This window comes from Danio rerio, chromosome 24, assembly GCF_049306965.1.
Source record: "Danio rerio strain Tuebingen ecotype United States chromosome 24, GRCz12tu, whole genome shotgun sequence".
NCBI classification, from domain to species: domain Eukaryota; kingdom Metazoa; phylum Chordata; class Actinopteri; order Cypriniformes; family Danionidae; genus Danio; species Danio rerio.
This window is the reverse complement of record NC_133199.1, coordinates 2,119,965-2,136,504: the sequence shown is the minus strand read 5'-3', so window position 1 is coordinate 2,136,504 and position 16,540 is coordinate 2,119,965. Positions and strand designations below refer to the sequence as shown.

The 16,540-nt window shown below is 38.2% G+C and overlaps 1 protein-coding gene across 4 annotated transcripts in view; it reads left to right on the top strand.

The window, feature by feature from the left end:
- The window catches only part of pard3aa (par-3 family cell polarity regulator alpha, a), a 652,414-nt gene that overhangs the window by 227,903 nt on the left and 407,971 nt on the right, over positions 1-16,540 (top strand). For all 4 annotated transcript variants that reach the window (XM_073941362.1, XM_073941361.1, XM_073941360.1 and 1 more), the window contains exons 4-5: positions 8,171-8,337; positions 13,499-13,636. In XM_073941362.1, coding sequence (XP_073797463.1) covers positions 8,171-8,337; positions 13,499-13,636 — 305 coding nt within the window. The remainder of the gene's footprint in view (positions 1-8,170; positions 8,338-13,498; positions 13,637-16,540) is intronic.

Genomic DNA, 16,540 nt, shown 5'->3' with positions numbered 1-16,540 from the left:
GACAAGCAAAACATACTGTCTTGTTTTAATAAATAATGTCAAAATTAAGTTTGGTTTTTTTATATAATCTGGAGCATTCACTCGCTTTATCGATCCCTAATCGTCTTGTTTAATCCCACAAAATATGTCTTATTTTAAGAATTAATGAGCCAAAATGAAGTGAGTTTTTCATAAAACAAGCTAAATGATCTGCCAATGGGGTAAGAAAAATATTTGTATGCCAAAAGGAAAAGCATGATTATTTTACTGTATTTTGCTTGTTTGCTTGTTGTAATTGACCAAACCTATAATAAAAATGACTCGTCAATAAAATGACCACTTCAGTTTTTCGCACTGCACTTTTCGCCCCATAGACTTCCATTCATATGCAAGCAAAAATCCAGAAATGTAAGCTCGTGCAACAAGTTACGCATGATGCTGCTTTCCAAAGTTCGATAGAAAATCAAAACTAGACATCTCGGTGCAGAAATGTAAAATATGGAGCAATCACTCGTTTTATCAATGTCTAATCGTCTTATTTAATCCCACCAAATATCTACAAATTCTTAAGAAGCATTTTCTAGACAAGCAAAACATATTGTGTTGTTTTGAGAAATTATGAGCAAAAATGAAGTGAGTTTTTCATTAAAACAAGCTGAAAAAATCTGCCAATGGGGTAAGCAAAATAATCTTATGTCAAAAGAAAAAAACAAGATTATTTTGCTGACCCCATTGGCAGAGTATTCTGCTTGTTTTAAGGAAAAACTCAATTAATTTATGACACCCAAACAAGACAATATGTTTAGCTTGTCTAGAAAATGCTTCTCGATTTAAGAAATGTTCACTAATTGAACTAGAAACAAGACAAAAGCATCTTTTTTGCAGTGTAGTTGAAGCTAAGACTCATGACAGTGTATCATTCAGAGATTCTGCTGAATTTCCCCCCTATAATTAGGAATTAATCCTCAAATCTCGGACACGCGGCCCTCGGTGTGCACCGATGGATTAGAGATGCAAATATGAAGTCGGAGAGGCGTCCCTGGTGACCTGAACTCCCATCTTTGGTGTGGAGCTTGTTTGCGGGTTTGTGTTTCCCATAATCCTCCATGGAGAGCTGAAATTGGTCCTCGGTCTCATTAGAGGGTCCGGCCAGACCCCTAACACACCTGAGATCGATGGCTACAGGCCTTTAAGTGCTCGTCTTGGTTATTAAACGCAGGGGAAGCCAATTTCTGGCCTGAGGAAAGTTAATCCGATCACACATTAGGAGCCCATATTGGCTGGAGTGGGAGAACAGGATGAAAACGGGGTCGTGTGTGTGTCCTCTATGTGTACTTTCCAGATGGACTGTTCAACAAAAGCAATATTGTCCGAGCGGCGTCACATGCTCGCTGAATCCATGCCTGCCTTGTATTTCACTTTAAAAGTATGCAAAACGTTCTCATATTAAAATTTTGGAGATGTTTTAAACTCATGTGATTTTCTTCCCATGAGAAAGCAGATGCTGGAGTTTTTGATTCCTCTACTTTTTGTTTGATAAGAATTACTGTTATGATTATTTATATTGCTTATATTATATTATTTTATTTTATATTGCTTATTTTAATTTTATATTGCTTATTTTATCTTTATATTGCTTATTAAATTAAATCAAATTAAATTATTTTATTTTATTTTATTTTATTTTATTTTAGAGTTTAAGTCCTTAGGGTCTAATAATACCTTGAAATTACCCTAAAATTATATATTTTTAATTAAAATCTTCTTTTATTTGAGCCAAACTGGATGAATATGACTTTCTCCAAAATAAAAAATTATAGGAAATACTGTAAAAATGTCCTTAAAATTCTAACAAAATTAAAATTAAAATTAATAAATTAGAGTTAAAATAAGGGCTAATAATTTTGAATTCAACTGTCTATATGTGTATGTGTTTGTATGTAAATATAGGTAAAAAAAAAAAATAAGTAAACAAATAAATAAATAAATAAAAATTAAATAAATAAATAAATAAAAAGTAAATACATAAATAAATAAGTAAATAAATAAATAATTAAATAAATTAAAAAGTAAATAAATAAATTAATTAATACATAATTAAATAAATAAATAAATAAATAAATAAATTCAGTAAATAAATAAATAAATAAATAAAGAAATTCAGTAAATAAAGACATAAAAATTCAGTAAATAAATAAGTAACTAAATATTAAATTAAATAAATAAATAATTAAGTAAATAAGTCAAAAATAATTATAATTATTAAAAATATAATTAATAAAATAATTAATAATTAATTAAATAAATACAAACATGTTTTACATTACATTGCTAAATAAATACATATAAAATGATTAAACAAATTAAAAAGATATATATTTACACACACACACACACACACACACACACACACACACAAAGTTTCTTATAGTCAGTTAAATGTGTTTAGGAGCAGTATCAGCAGATATTAAGCAGACAGTCTACTAATACTCAAATGGACCATCAATATAAAGCGTCACCAATCATCGTGTTGTTTTTGTTGTTGAGTTACAGTTATGAGTTACAGTTGCTTAATAAGGAAAATTGTGTATTTACCTGCTTTGAGCGAATTAGCATAATCATCCATCATGCTGCAGGTGGTTTGATTCTCCTCAAATATTTTGTGATTACAATAATACGATTAAATAAGGATATGAACGCATCCATCAGATGAGACACCACCTGCTCCTTTAGTCATTTCAGAGGAATCTGTTTCTTAAATTCCACGTGTGGTGAAATCACAAACTCCATGATGCTAAAAAGACATGAAGGATTGTTGAGAAGTTCCACATGGATTCCTTCATCTTCGGCATGATTTAACATATTTGTTAAAGGCTGCTGGTTTTTTCCCGCCTGATAGTTTCCTCAGACATGTTTTTGGCTTCTCTTGTACTTCAGCACAGATTGTTGTGTATTATTGTTATACTTTTAGACATTGCTGATCAGTTTTTGCTTTACTCTGTTATTCCCTGAAAGCCCCATTAGTTGGCTCTCCCATTATCTACAATCCGCATGTCACTTCTTGTTATTACTTGTTTGACGTTAGTAACACATAATGCAATTTCACCGAGGCTGAACCAGCATATTTGGATGTCATTTGATCTCTTATTTTTTTGTTCTCGAGACCATCTCTCTGCGTTTTGAGCCTTAAGCTAATTACCTAGCGTAATCCCAGACATAGGTTATAGTTATAGAGTTACCCCTCCTCATCATTACGGACATGACCCCAAAGTGAACTGACCACTGACGAAAGGAAGTGTACTAAAAATCATTATTGAGTTCAGATCGTAATTGAATAATAATGTCTCCCCTGGCCTGCTGGGTATTTCTCAGACAAACCTCGGATTTCACGGTGGTGTTTTCATCGGGATTGCGCCTGTAAATTCGGCTTTCCTGTGAGCTGCATATGCATGCACAGGGAATCAGATGGTTGGCGCAATATGGGCATATGCTGCGGCAGGACGTCGTCGAGGGATGACAGGTGGTTGCCGGGGTATTTGCATAATTATGGATGTACCGAATACACTGGTAGCGAGTCATAAAACCGAGTTTCAGACGCTTGGAGCTTCTGCCAGGAGAGACACTAACAGTGAATCTGCCTGTCAACACTGCAGACAACAAGACAACACTTTACTTTTACTCTGCCTGAAGCTGAGCAATGGAGGAAATCTGCTCTGTCAGAGAAACTGAAGGTCTTCGGGGGGTGTTTAGTTTTGCCTGCAGGTTTAAGATGGTTCTGTAGGAGGCAAATTTACACTGGACTGCTTTTAGATTTAGCTTGGTATTCATAAAATGGAGCACTTCTATGAAACGTACTGCTGTGGAATAATAATAATAATAATAATAATAATAATAATAATAATAATAACAATAATAATAATAATAATAATACCAATAATAATAATAATAATAATAACAATAATAAAAATAAAAAAAATTAATAATGATAATAATAATAATAATTATTATTATTATTATAGTAATAATAATAATAATAATAATAATAATAGTAATAATAATAACAATAATAAAAATATTAATTTTAATAATAATAATAATAATAATAATACTAATAATAACAATAATAAAAATATAAATTTTAATAATAATAATTTTTTTTATTATAGGAATAATAATAATAATAATAATAAAATATTAATTTTAATAATAATAATAATAATAATAATAATAATAATAATAATACATAGGGGACCACTTAACAATTCTCTGGATTTAGTGGATTAGTTATTGGTTTGAATAAATCATTAATATTGGTTTTATTTTATAAAGGTTTAAGTATGGTAGCAAAGTTCTTTTGATTATTACCTTAGATTGATAGTGTAGTTCCTATATATATCGGCCTAAAATAACTTTTCATTTTCTTTTGGTCTTAGTACAAGATCTAACTATTGAAGTGTCAAGCTTTAAATAGCTGAATTGCTGAATGGATTAAAAATGGTAAAACTCAACTCTTTAACTGAACATAAAGTGTACTGTTCCTTTAAAACACTCACAGACACACACACAAAGTGCATAATCTTGTCTAGCTTGTCTAGCATTTTCCGGTTCCCTTGTTTCTCCTCTGTGGCATTATATTGTTTTTTAATCTGGGACTCTCCCATGTTTTGGGATTTTGTACTACCTGTGTATTTGTATCATTTTTAAACTAGCCTTGTTTCCCTTGTTTGCTCCAGTTTCGACCCCTGCCTGTCTAGACTATTCTTATTTTTAAAGTTGCCATGAAACAGAAGTTAAGATTGTCCGTTTTTCTTCTATTCTGATGCACATACACATGAAATGATTTAGAAATCTGATAAAAGACGGGGGGTGGGGGGTGTATGATTTCATTTTTTGGGAATTGATTGAAAGGAAGATAGTTGTTGCTAACCAACTGAAAAAAGATAGCTCCGCCCTAAAGCTGATAGTCCCGCCTTAAAACACTGATTGCCTCGTCCTAAAGGACTTATAGTTCCACCCTAAAGGACTAATAGTCCCTCCCTAAAGGATGTATTGCTCCGCCCTAAAGGACTGATAGTCCCACCCTAAAGGACTGATTGCTCCACCCTAAAGGACTGATAGTTCCACCCTAATGGACTGATAGTCCCACCCTAAATTACTGATTGCCCCATCCTAAAGAACTGATAGTCCCACCCTAAAGGACTAATTGCCCCGCCCTAAAACACTGATTGCATTGCCCTAACAGACTGATTGCCCCACCCTAAAGTACTGATTATCCCGCCCCAAAGAACTGAGTCCCACCCTAAAGGGCTGATTGCCCCACCCTAACGGACTGATAGTCTCGCTGTAAAGAACTGATTGCCCCGCCCTAAAGAACTAATAGTCCCGCCCTTTAAGACTGATTGCCCCGCCCTAAAGAACTAATAGTCTTGCCCTTTAAGACTGATTGCCCCCCCCCCCCCCCCCACCTCCAAAGGACGGATTGTCCTGCCCTAAAGGACTGATTTCCCCACACTTAAGGACTGATAGTCCTTTCCTAATATTTCCACATTATTCCATGTGATCAGAAGTGATAATTAACATAGATATAAGCAATCATTTAATTGTTCAAGTTTAACAGGAGATGAATTATTATTTAAACGCAATCGCCGTCAGGAGCAGAAACTCTATTGAAAACATTGTGGACATGGAAAGACATGGTGTGGAACAGCTAAATGAGGTGCTTTTGTCCGCTCTTAGTCCTAATTTATATTGTACATCATATCAATCAGGCAGTTAAGATCAATAATTTTTAAAGAAAGCAGAACTTAATGCATGATTTTATAATGGCATGAAAGTTCGTTCATGTATATGCCTACTTTTTCTCAAACATACAACATCATACACTCTCAGAAATAAAGGTACGTAAGCTGCCACTGGGGTGGTACCTTTTCGAAAGGTACACATTTGTACTTAAAAGGTCCATATTAATAACTCAAGGGTACATATTAGTACCTAAAAAGTACAAAAGTGCTCCTCTTAAAAGTTTTAAGTACTAATATATACCCTTGAGGTATTAATATGGATCTTTTAGGTACAAATGTGTACCTTTCGAAAAGGTACCACCCCAGTGACATACATACATGCTGCTCGCATTATATTGTAGCACAGTGTGCAATACACTGTCATGAGACTTTAGCCTAAACAATCAACAGCATAAATGTAAGGGCCAGCCAACACATCTCCAGTGCCCCCAAATTCCCTCAGACCCCATAGTGTTAAATATAAATAGGCTGTTCCCAAAAAAGCATGCTTATAAAGTGGTCTACTTGGTACCCGATCAGAGAATCCTGAAATCCAGCCAGGAATAGTGCAGCAGTATCTGACTAATCCCCACACCTGCCCTGCAGTTCAAAGCCATTAGAGGCGAACATCAGCCTCTGTCTCCACTCTCCGTCTCTCTCTAAAGCCTGAGCCGCGCGCCAGTGTCAGCGAACAAGCCCAGCTAAATGGCCCTATTGCCACCGCCTTTCTTCACAAGTCTCAGAGGAACTGGCTTTGTGTCTGACAGAAATGTTCTACTGGGTCCCTGTCACACTTTTTGTCAGGCCTTTCAGTAGGAAATGGAGGAAACCGAGCCAAAGTGTTGCTGTTTTTTATCCCTAGACAAGCCACAGTGAAGATGCTGCAGCTTTTGGAGTGTGATTCAATTCAGTTCAATCCAAGTTTATTTGTTTAGTGCTATTCATACTTGTTTTTTTTCCAAAGCAGCTTTGCAAAAGGTGTCTGTTATTAGATTACACTCAAAATCTGAAAAGTTGAGTATAGGAAGGACAGTATTTATACGTAGTTATTACGTATGCGGTGTCTGAAATACTTGATTCTGATGAGGTAGTAGTGAGATTCCAAGGTATGTTATTCCCAGATAACAATCACTAAATAACGCAGGCTCATCCAGGAACTTCAGGTCTCCTTGAATGTCAGTAAATACGTTCACATCCGTATACTTACATCCACATTCACATGTATCTGCTTGTTTGTTACATTTGACTGTTTGGCGCCATCTTGTGACTCAATAATGAAAAAGTTAGTGTATGCTCCATTCAGCTGTTTTCGTTTTCTGTCAGCTTTGCTTTTTTGACTGTTTGGTGCCATCTTGTGACTCAATAATGAAAAAGTTAGTGTATGCTCCATTCAGCTGTTTTCGTTTTCTGTCAGCTTTGCTTTTTTGACGGTTTGGCGCCATCTTGTGGCTAAATAATGAACAAGTTAGCGTATACTCCATTCAGCTGTTTTTGTTTCTGTCAGCTTTGCTTTTTTGACTGTTCGGCGCCATCTTGTGGCTAAAAAATTTACAAGTTTGTGTATACTCCATTCAGCTGTTTTCGTTTTCTGTCAGCTTTGTTTTTTTGACTGTTTGGCGCCATCTTGTGACTCAATAATGAAAAAGTTAGTGTATACTCCATTCAGCTGTATTTGTTTCTCTCAGCTTTGCATTCAATTAAAGGTTTAATAAACTATTAGTGCTCACAACAACTTTTTTTTGTGTTTAATTTTCATGTTTTAGGGCAAGTAGCCATGTAATAAGCTTAATAAAGTACCTCCAGGATGGTTGTTCTGTCCTTCAGTTTTATCCAATAGCTGCCGATAAACCTGCCAGGCTTTATTCTGCGATAACAACCTCCTGCATGTACTTTATCCTCATCCTAACTTGCCTATATATTGTCAGGATCCAGTTTTCTCTATGTCTAGTGTTCCATGTGCTCTTGCCATGTCATGTGATTTATTTGTTCCCTGTTTGTCTCACCATTTGTTAATGTTTTAGTTCCACCTGTGTCTCACCCCTGTTGGTAATCAGTTTAATCATGTCTTGTGTAGTTATACCCCTGAGTTAAGTTCTTATATCGTCAACCTCCTTGTTTGAATCGTCTACATCCTCATCATTCCTGTGTTCCTACAATTTTAAGTGTTTGTAAATATATTGTTGTAATATATACATTTTTGATTATCTCCATTCCTGTGTGTTTGTGGAGAGAGCACAAGCATGACATATATAATGTACATTTGAAAAAGGGGCTGTCTATGTGTATAACAGATTTGCACTGAGGTGATCTGATCATTGCAATAACTAAGTACAGCTGTGTATTGTGTTTTGCTTAAGACTAATGCATGAGGATGTGCTGTTAACATGATGCTTTTCTTGTCTTTGTTCCAGACATGCCGTTGCATGTGCGCCGCAGCAGTGATCCAGCTCTGGTCGGCCTTCCCGAAGCCCAGCTCCAGCCGGAGGAACCGTCCCGTAATAACCGCACACGCTGGTCTACCACTGCAGGCTTTCTGAAGACCAACACCACCAGTGGAACCAACAGTCTAGAGCGAAAGGTGACTTTCTACCACTGTGTCATTTGATCAATACTTTTACCTTTAAAGCAATATAAAGAACTTGGGAGGTAACGGGAGGTAACGTCTGATTCTGTTTGAGTCTGAAACTGCGTGATCTTGACCGATTTCCAATCACGTGATTGGATCTGGACATCCCTCATAATAATAATAATGAACAAAAACACTGCACTTAAAACAACGGCAGAGTACATTTTTCATAGCAGTTGAGCAGCTGATTTATTCTGTCTGGTTTGCATTCTTCACTCTCAGTATTTTTAGTCTGACACAAATCAAAGCGTTTTACATCTGTTGCTGAATTTTTAGGGCAAGTATAAGAAGCATCTTCTCTTTCCTCGCTGTCATCCATCTTGAGAAACTCTTTGTTGTTGTGCTGGAAATCTCTCGGTTGTGGAAGCATGTGTTTTGGCTGTTGGACGAAAGGGATCTGAGCCTTTTGTTTGTTGTTTTTCTTCTTGATTTGGGCCCGGTTTCGGCGGTCAGCGCCTTTGGCTTTAAATGAATCAAAGAGAAGCACTTTCCCTCGGGCCGCCAATGAAAAAGAGGCCAATTATCTTTGCAAAATGGCTGCTCTTTTGCAGCGATGACAAGCCTTCAGTGCCGGGAAACAGCAATATTGCAAATTAAAAGCGAGGGGAAAGAGGAAAGATGGAGTACTCCGAATGTGACACCGCAACCCGCCATGAGATTAGCGCATCTCACAGCGTTCGCTAGTAATCCTGTTTAAAAGCACTTTGCTTGTCAGTTTCTTCCATAATCCAAACAGCACAGTCTCATTTTAGCACGGCGGAAGAATTAAGCTGTTATTTTTACCTTTCGTTCTGCGGCGGATCATTTATTCCTTGATTGTTGTTTTTGGGATGTGGAGAGAAAAGCTGGAGGTGTTTGGAAGGTCTGTTTTCGGGTGATACTGTCAGATGATGATAAGCAACACGGTGAATTTCAATGCACTTTATTTTAGCTGCGGTGAATTGGAGAAATGAACATAAAGGTGTTAGTTCACCTTGAAGTAAGAATAGCTGACGCTGAGGAGAATCTATTATATGTGCATCCCGCCTCTGGGCTTATATATAGACACAACTCTCGGTCTTTGAAACTCTGAACACATTTAACAACTCCGGCATTTTAAAAATCAACTTAGGAAGAGTGGATATACGAGACAAGGAAAAGTGAGAATAAAAGTTTTAATACGCACTTTAAAATGCACAATCCAAGCATTTTTCAATTCAGCTTTATTTGTATAGCGCTTTTACAATGTAGATTGTGTCAAAGCAGCTTCACATAAAAGATCATAGTAAATTTGAAGAGTGTAGTTCAGTTTGTAGTGTTTAAGTTCAGTTCAGTTCAGTGTGGTTTAATAATCACTGCTCCCACAGTGTCCGATCCCACACCATGCAAGCCAGTGGCGACAGCGGAGAGGAAAAAAAAAACTTCACAAACTGGAAAAAGTGAAGAAAAAAAAATCTTGAGAGAAATCGTGTACTCGCTTTTTTTATTTCAAAGTCTAGATGTAATTGACATAACCTTTACAGTAAAAGCAAAATACAAAAAAAAAATCTTGAATATATTTGAGCGTACACATCAACCATTTTAAAGTCAAGATTAGAGTTTCTTAATTTTTGATTATTTAGTTAAATAAACCTAATAACTTATTAAATCTACTCGAACACACACCTACACACACTCACCGGTTGCTTTTGTAATTTAGGAGAACTCTCTATTGGTGTAATGTGTTTATACTGTAAAAACAGCTTATTAAATGGCCTTACCCCTTGACCCAACCCGGTGGCAAATATTGAATGTGGAAAAACTCACAGGTGACGCAGTGGCACAGTAGGTAGTGCTGTCGCCTCACAGCAAGAAGATCGCTGGGTCGCTGGTTCAAGTCTCGGCTCAGTTGGCGTTTCTGTGTGGAGTTTGCATGTTCTCCCTGCATTGGCGTGGGTTTCCTCCGGGTGCTCTGGTTTCCCCCACAGTCCAAACACATGTGGTACAGGTGAATTGTGTAGGCTAAAGTGTCCGTAGTGTATGAGTGTGTGTGTGGATGTTTCCCAGAGATGGGTTGCGGCTGGAAGGACATCCGCTGCGTAAAAACTTGCTGGATAAGTTAGTGGTTCATGCCGCTGTGGCGACCCCGGATTAATAAAGGGACTAAGCCGACAAGAAAAGGAATGAATGAATGAATAAATGAATGAATGAATGAAAAACTCACAGTGGCTCAGTGGTTAGCACCCATAGCATAAAGGTGGCTGGTTCGAGTCCCGGCTGGGCCAATTGGCATTTCTGTGTGGAGTTTGCATGTTCTCCTCGTGTTTCCTTCAGGTGCTCCGGTTTCCCCCACAGTACAAACACATGCACTATAGGGGAACTGGATAAACTCAATGGCTGAAGTGTATGAGTGTGTGTAAATGAGTGTGTATAGGTGTTTCCCACCACTGAAAGGGCATCTGCTGCGTAAAACATATGCTGGAACCACTTCGGTTCATTCAAGCCGAAGGAAAATGCATACAAAAAATCCTTAGACTTAAGTCCTGTATAAGTCTGAAATGTCATTCCCAAAGCGGGTCTTAAATTTGACCTGGTGAAAACTGCATAAACCCTGTCTAAAAATGAGGGATGCGAGATACACACACAAACATTTATTTATATTTTTTTACTGATTTAAATTCACAAGAAAACACAGCATCACATCATTGAGCTGCTAAAATGAAATGTAAGTTGAATGCACTTCCGTTGCTTGATGTTTTTACATACTTTGTTTGGTTTTCATGGACATGTTCCTATATCGAGCGTAACATCTGTCTCTCAGTATCCCTTCCTGAACTTTCAGAAACCTGTACTGGCCTCCTGCTGGATCCATAGGCTTGCTCTGCTGCACTGTACAGCTCTCCATTCTTTTGGCCATCAGAATAAACCCTGAATCCTATGACCTTTGACCTGCTGCTCCTCATGTGTCTCTTCCTCCTCTACTTTATCCTGCTGTTTAATGTCAGGATAACCTATATAGATCATCTTACCATGCAGGAACATCAAAATGGCTCCATGCTCAACGCTGCATGGGTTCACTTTCATGTCCAATTGTTCTATAACTGGAAACTCGTTTTCTTAGACGAGGTCTTTAGCCAAAAGCAATAGTGCTCAGTGGGCTGTCCGGGCCCCCCGCGCCAGAGTATAACCTGTTTTAGGTTTGCTCTGAAAAGATTTTTCACTTGAGCTCCAGTGCTAGAGGGTGTTTGATTTCACCTTTGTGGAAAAACACGCAGCGTAACATTGGAGACACGGTGTGAATTAGTGTCTTGTAATGGAGCTTCTTATTAGCGAGAAATGAAATTAGTGTGACCTCTAAATTTAGGTGGCCTGAATGATATCATTGTGGGGCTCGAATCCAAGAAGAGCTTCTCTTGTACGCCAATGAATCTCACCTGCAGGACGGTTTCAGTAAGTTATTGCTTTGTTGGACACTATATATTATTAATGTTAATAAAACCCAGTCTGCTTTTGTGCAACAGACTTAAACTCAGTGGGAAATCAATTTTACAGTGTTTATTTGGCTAGTTTTTAATCTTTAGGTGGGAGCCTCACAACAAAAAGGTCGCTGGTTCGAGTCCCAGCTGGGCCAGTTGGCATTTCTGTGTGGAGTTTGCATGTTCTCACCGTGTCGGCATGGGTTTCCTTCGGGTGCTCCGGTTTCCCCCACAGTCCAAACACATGCGCTATAGGGGAATTGATTAACTAAATTGGCCGTAGTGTATGTGTGTGAACGAGTGTGTATAGGTGTTTCCCAGTACTGGGTTGCAGCTAGACGGGCATCCGCTGCATATAACGTGCTGGAATAGTTGCCGGTTCATTCCGCTGTGGTGACCCTTGAGAAAAAAGGCACTAGGCCGAAGGAAAAGGAATAAAAAGTCTGTAGGTGATCAATTTACCAGTGCAGGTTAATACACTCAATTGTTATTTGCTTTGTTTTGGTATTCTTCAATCAAAGTCGGATTATCTGCTTCAGCATTTGGAGTTGTGGTCAATATTCTTAGCCACACCCCTTTTACCATTAGTTTACTATGAGGAAATGATGTGCAAACATAAAGCCCCACCCCCTACTCCATATTCTGTTTCAGTTGGAAGCACGTCAACATTCATTCATTCATTCATTCATTCATTCATTTACTTTCTGCCGCTTTTCCGGGGCCGGGTCGCGGGGGCTGCAGTCTTAGAAGAGAACCTCAGACTTCCCTATCGCCAGACACTTCCTCCAGCTCCTCTGGGGGGATCCCAAGGCGTTCTCAGGCCAGCCGAGAGACATAGTCCCTCTAGCATGTCCTGGGTCTTCCCCGAGGCCTCCTCCTGGTGGGACTTGCCTGGAACACCTCCATAGGTAGGCGTCCAGGAGGCATCTGAAACAGATGGGCAGCTGGGGCCCCACCCTGGAACCAGGTATCGGGTTGGGGCTTGTATGTGAGCGCCTGGTGGCCGGGTTTTTTCCCACGAAACCCGACCGGGCTTAGCCCGAAGGGGCGATGAGTGACCATCTTCCTGCAGGGCCACCACCTGCAGGGGTAGCCGTAAGTGGCCGGTGCTTTGTGGAACGGGTGGTGGTCGAAGGTTAGGACCACAACAACCCGATTTTTGGGCACAGAAACTGGCACGTCAACGTATTGAAATAAAAGTCTCCGCAACTTTTGGTTAACTCAGACATTATAGATAGAAATAGAAGTCTGATTGTTAAAGCAGTAGTGCACTTCCAGATGGATTGGTCACCATTAACTTCCTTAACTTAACACTTTGTGCTTAATTGTGAGTTGATTAATCCATATTAGCTCCTAGTGTAGCACACTTTGGTGTCCTCAATATCACAGATGAATGAAGGCTCCTGCTCATTGAGTTACTATGGTTACTGCTGATGTTTGAAGGAAGCACATTTATTTTCAAGTGTGATCAAAACAAACTGGAACTACCTGTGCATTAAACGATATTACCGCACACCTTCCAGCCAATCAGAATCATACCACGGATTAATTGTTTCAGACTAGGCAACACGTGTTTTACAGTGTAACATGAATGTTATTTGTAAACTTGTAGGCACTTTTGTCTCATGCAACTTTGTTAAAAACATCAAAGCGTTTTTTAAACACTGTTGTGTTTTTAGGGGAAGAATCTAGAGGCGTACCGCAGTCTACCCCGTGACGTCACCCCCTGGTCTACGCAGTTTCAGAGAGAAAACGCCCGCTCTTCTCTCAGTGCCAACCATCCCATGGTGGACCGATGGCTGGAGCGCCAGGAACAGGTACTGTCTTAAACTCACACTTCGATGTTGATTAAAGTGCGGTGTAAAAATTGCAATTGTCCATCACCCAAATTGTAATTCACAGTACACTGAAGCACAAGAATATAAATAGGTTGCTAAAAAAAACTGGTCACACTTTATTTTGATGGTCCGTTAGTTGAGTTTAAGCTACATTGCATCTACATGCCAACTAACTCTCATTAGATTTTAAGTAGACTGTTAGGTTAGGGTTAGGGTTAGTGTAAGTTGACATGTACTTGCAGCGTTTCTTATAGTCAGGTAAATGTCTGTTGAAGCAGCAGTATCAGCAGATATTAACCCCAAGGGGTCGAAGAATGCGTATACTCGTTTTGAAGTGTCTTCACCTAAAAATGCTGAAATTAACTTAAATTACACTTTCAATTTTGATCGTAAAGATAAGATCAATACATCAATCGAATCTGTTAGGTGTCTAGTTTTTATTGTGTACACTCACAATGATAATTAACGTGTTTGCTTTTGCAAAATAAGGATAATAAACAGTGTAGGCATTTTCTCTTTTCTGTCTCTGTTTTTAGAAACGCGTCAGTAAAATGCGCTACAACTTTGTAAAAGCAAAACATGCAGACATGACACACATATCTATAGAAAGCTTGAAGTGTCTACTTTTAAACGTTGAAAGTGCATGTTAAAAACAAATATTGTTTGATAAAGTAACCAGAATAAAGCCAACGCTATGTCTAGTTTCTTCATCTGAGCTCATTAGAGTTAATGTTACCATGCCCACGAGGCTTTGCCATTATAATCGCATGCACGAGACGCGCGCAACGTAGACTGTGTCAGGAAAAACACGTCATTAAAATGAACTGAAATTCAGCAAATATACAACAAAGAGGCATGAGAGATGTATCTATAGAAAGCATGATATGTTTAGTTTTGCATTAGCCAATTCAAGTCGAAAACAAATCATCTGTTTTTATGTAATCCGTTTAAAAGTAAGGTTTGCTACCTGTCTGATGGCTCATTATGCAGCTCATTATGCAGGTCTTTGTCTTCTCAGGTGTGAATCACTTCATTAGTAATGATAGTTCACGCCCTCTCGCATAGACCTTTTTAACGCAAAAAGTGACTTAGAAATTGGATTCATTATATTGTTTTCTTGTGAGCAAGTAAGTAAGATGATTTTCAAATCATTTTGAAGCAAAAACAGTAGGCTACAAGATCCAGTTCTCAAATGTCTTGTGCACAAATGTTCTATGTGTGTTTCATGGCCTTGCTTCAGTGACTTCAAAATTTACATTTTTCACTAACCTCGCATAAACGTGTCTTTCAGAAAAACACAAACATACAAACATGCTGCCTAGGTATTATTGTAGCCCAGCTTGTGCTGTTTACAGTGTTATCACACTTTAGCCATTAATATGTTTTTAAGATATTAAAAACAATGCAAATGTCAGTGCATGTCGGAACCTTTACCCGGCCCTTAAAACACCCTTAGACCCCTGGGGTTTAAGCAAACAGTAAACTAAAACTCGAATAGGCCATCGAAATAATGTGTTAACAAAAAACTTGTTTCATAACTTGTGTCAAGCAAGGGCTGGGCGATTTAATTGAGCTGATTTTCATGCTCATTTAGTCAGTCAAGTCGGTTCTACACTGTAATTAATTAACAGTTTCCATATTTTGTATTTTCCATGTATTTATGGTAGAGGATTGCATTATGGGATGTTGATCTTTTGCTGTTGCACCTGCTCCACGTCCATAACTGGTTTCAATTAGGCTTAGTCTCAGTGGTCAGTCCATTGCTTTCACTCTATTTGTTCACCTGAGGGAACGGAACCAACCCTAGGACGTCAGACACAACGATTAATCCAAGATAGCGTCGAACTATTCCTAAAAAACTATACTATACTTCTTTAAAATGGTTACATTCATTGAGTTTAATATATTTTGATTAATGTGGAAAGTCAAAATAAGGTAAACTTGACCGACTGCTTCACTTCCACTTTAAGAGAAAGCCAAACTATGTATTTCCAATGAGCTAGTGTTGGACGTGGTCATATTTGTGTAGCTTTTGTTAGAGTTAAATGTTGTCGAGATTACTGAATACAACAAAAAGAAATGGGAGAATGACACCCATGTTCTTGATTGAGGATTTCTCTAATACACATTTATGTATGTTGAAGTCACATGTAGACCAGAACATGTATTTCCAATGAGCCTGTGTTGAACGTGGTCATGTTTGTGTAGCTTTGTTATGATTTAAGAGGGGATTCAGGAGTCCAGAGACCAGTGAAAACCGCAAAATGTATTGCAAATGAGAAAAACAATGGGGGAAAGACACCCACATTCTGATGCATGCTGAAGTCAGTTTTTTGCTATTTCACCAAAATATAAGCTGAAGCACATACTGTATTGTCAGTGAGCCTGTGTTGGACGTAGTCATATTTGTGCAGCTTTTATTAGAGTTAAAAGTAGATTCAGGAGTCAAGTAGAGATTACTGAATACAGCAAAAAGGATTGTGAATGAGAGAAAAATAAATGTGAAAACAACTCCCACGTTCCTGGATGAGGATTTCTCTAACACACGTTTGTGTATGCTGGAGTCAATGTTTGCTATTTCACCCAAATGTAGACTGAAGCATGTGTTCCCACTGAGCTTGTGTTGGACGTGGTCATATTTGTGTAGCTTTTGTTAGAGTTAAGAGTAGATTCAGGAGTCAAGTAGAGATTACTGAATGCAACAAAAAGGGTTTTTGAATGAGAGAAAAATAAATGGGAAAACGACTCCCACGTTCTTGGATGAGGATTTCTCTAACCTTACAAAACGAGGGCCGCGGTCTCCACAGACATGATGCTAAGTGTCTTTGAAATGCAGCTCTTTTGTCGAGGTATCGCTGCATCTGTCTGAAGCAGAGTGGGAGG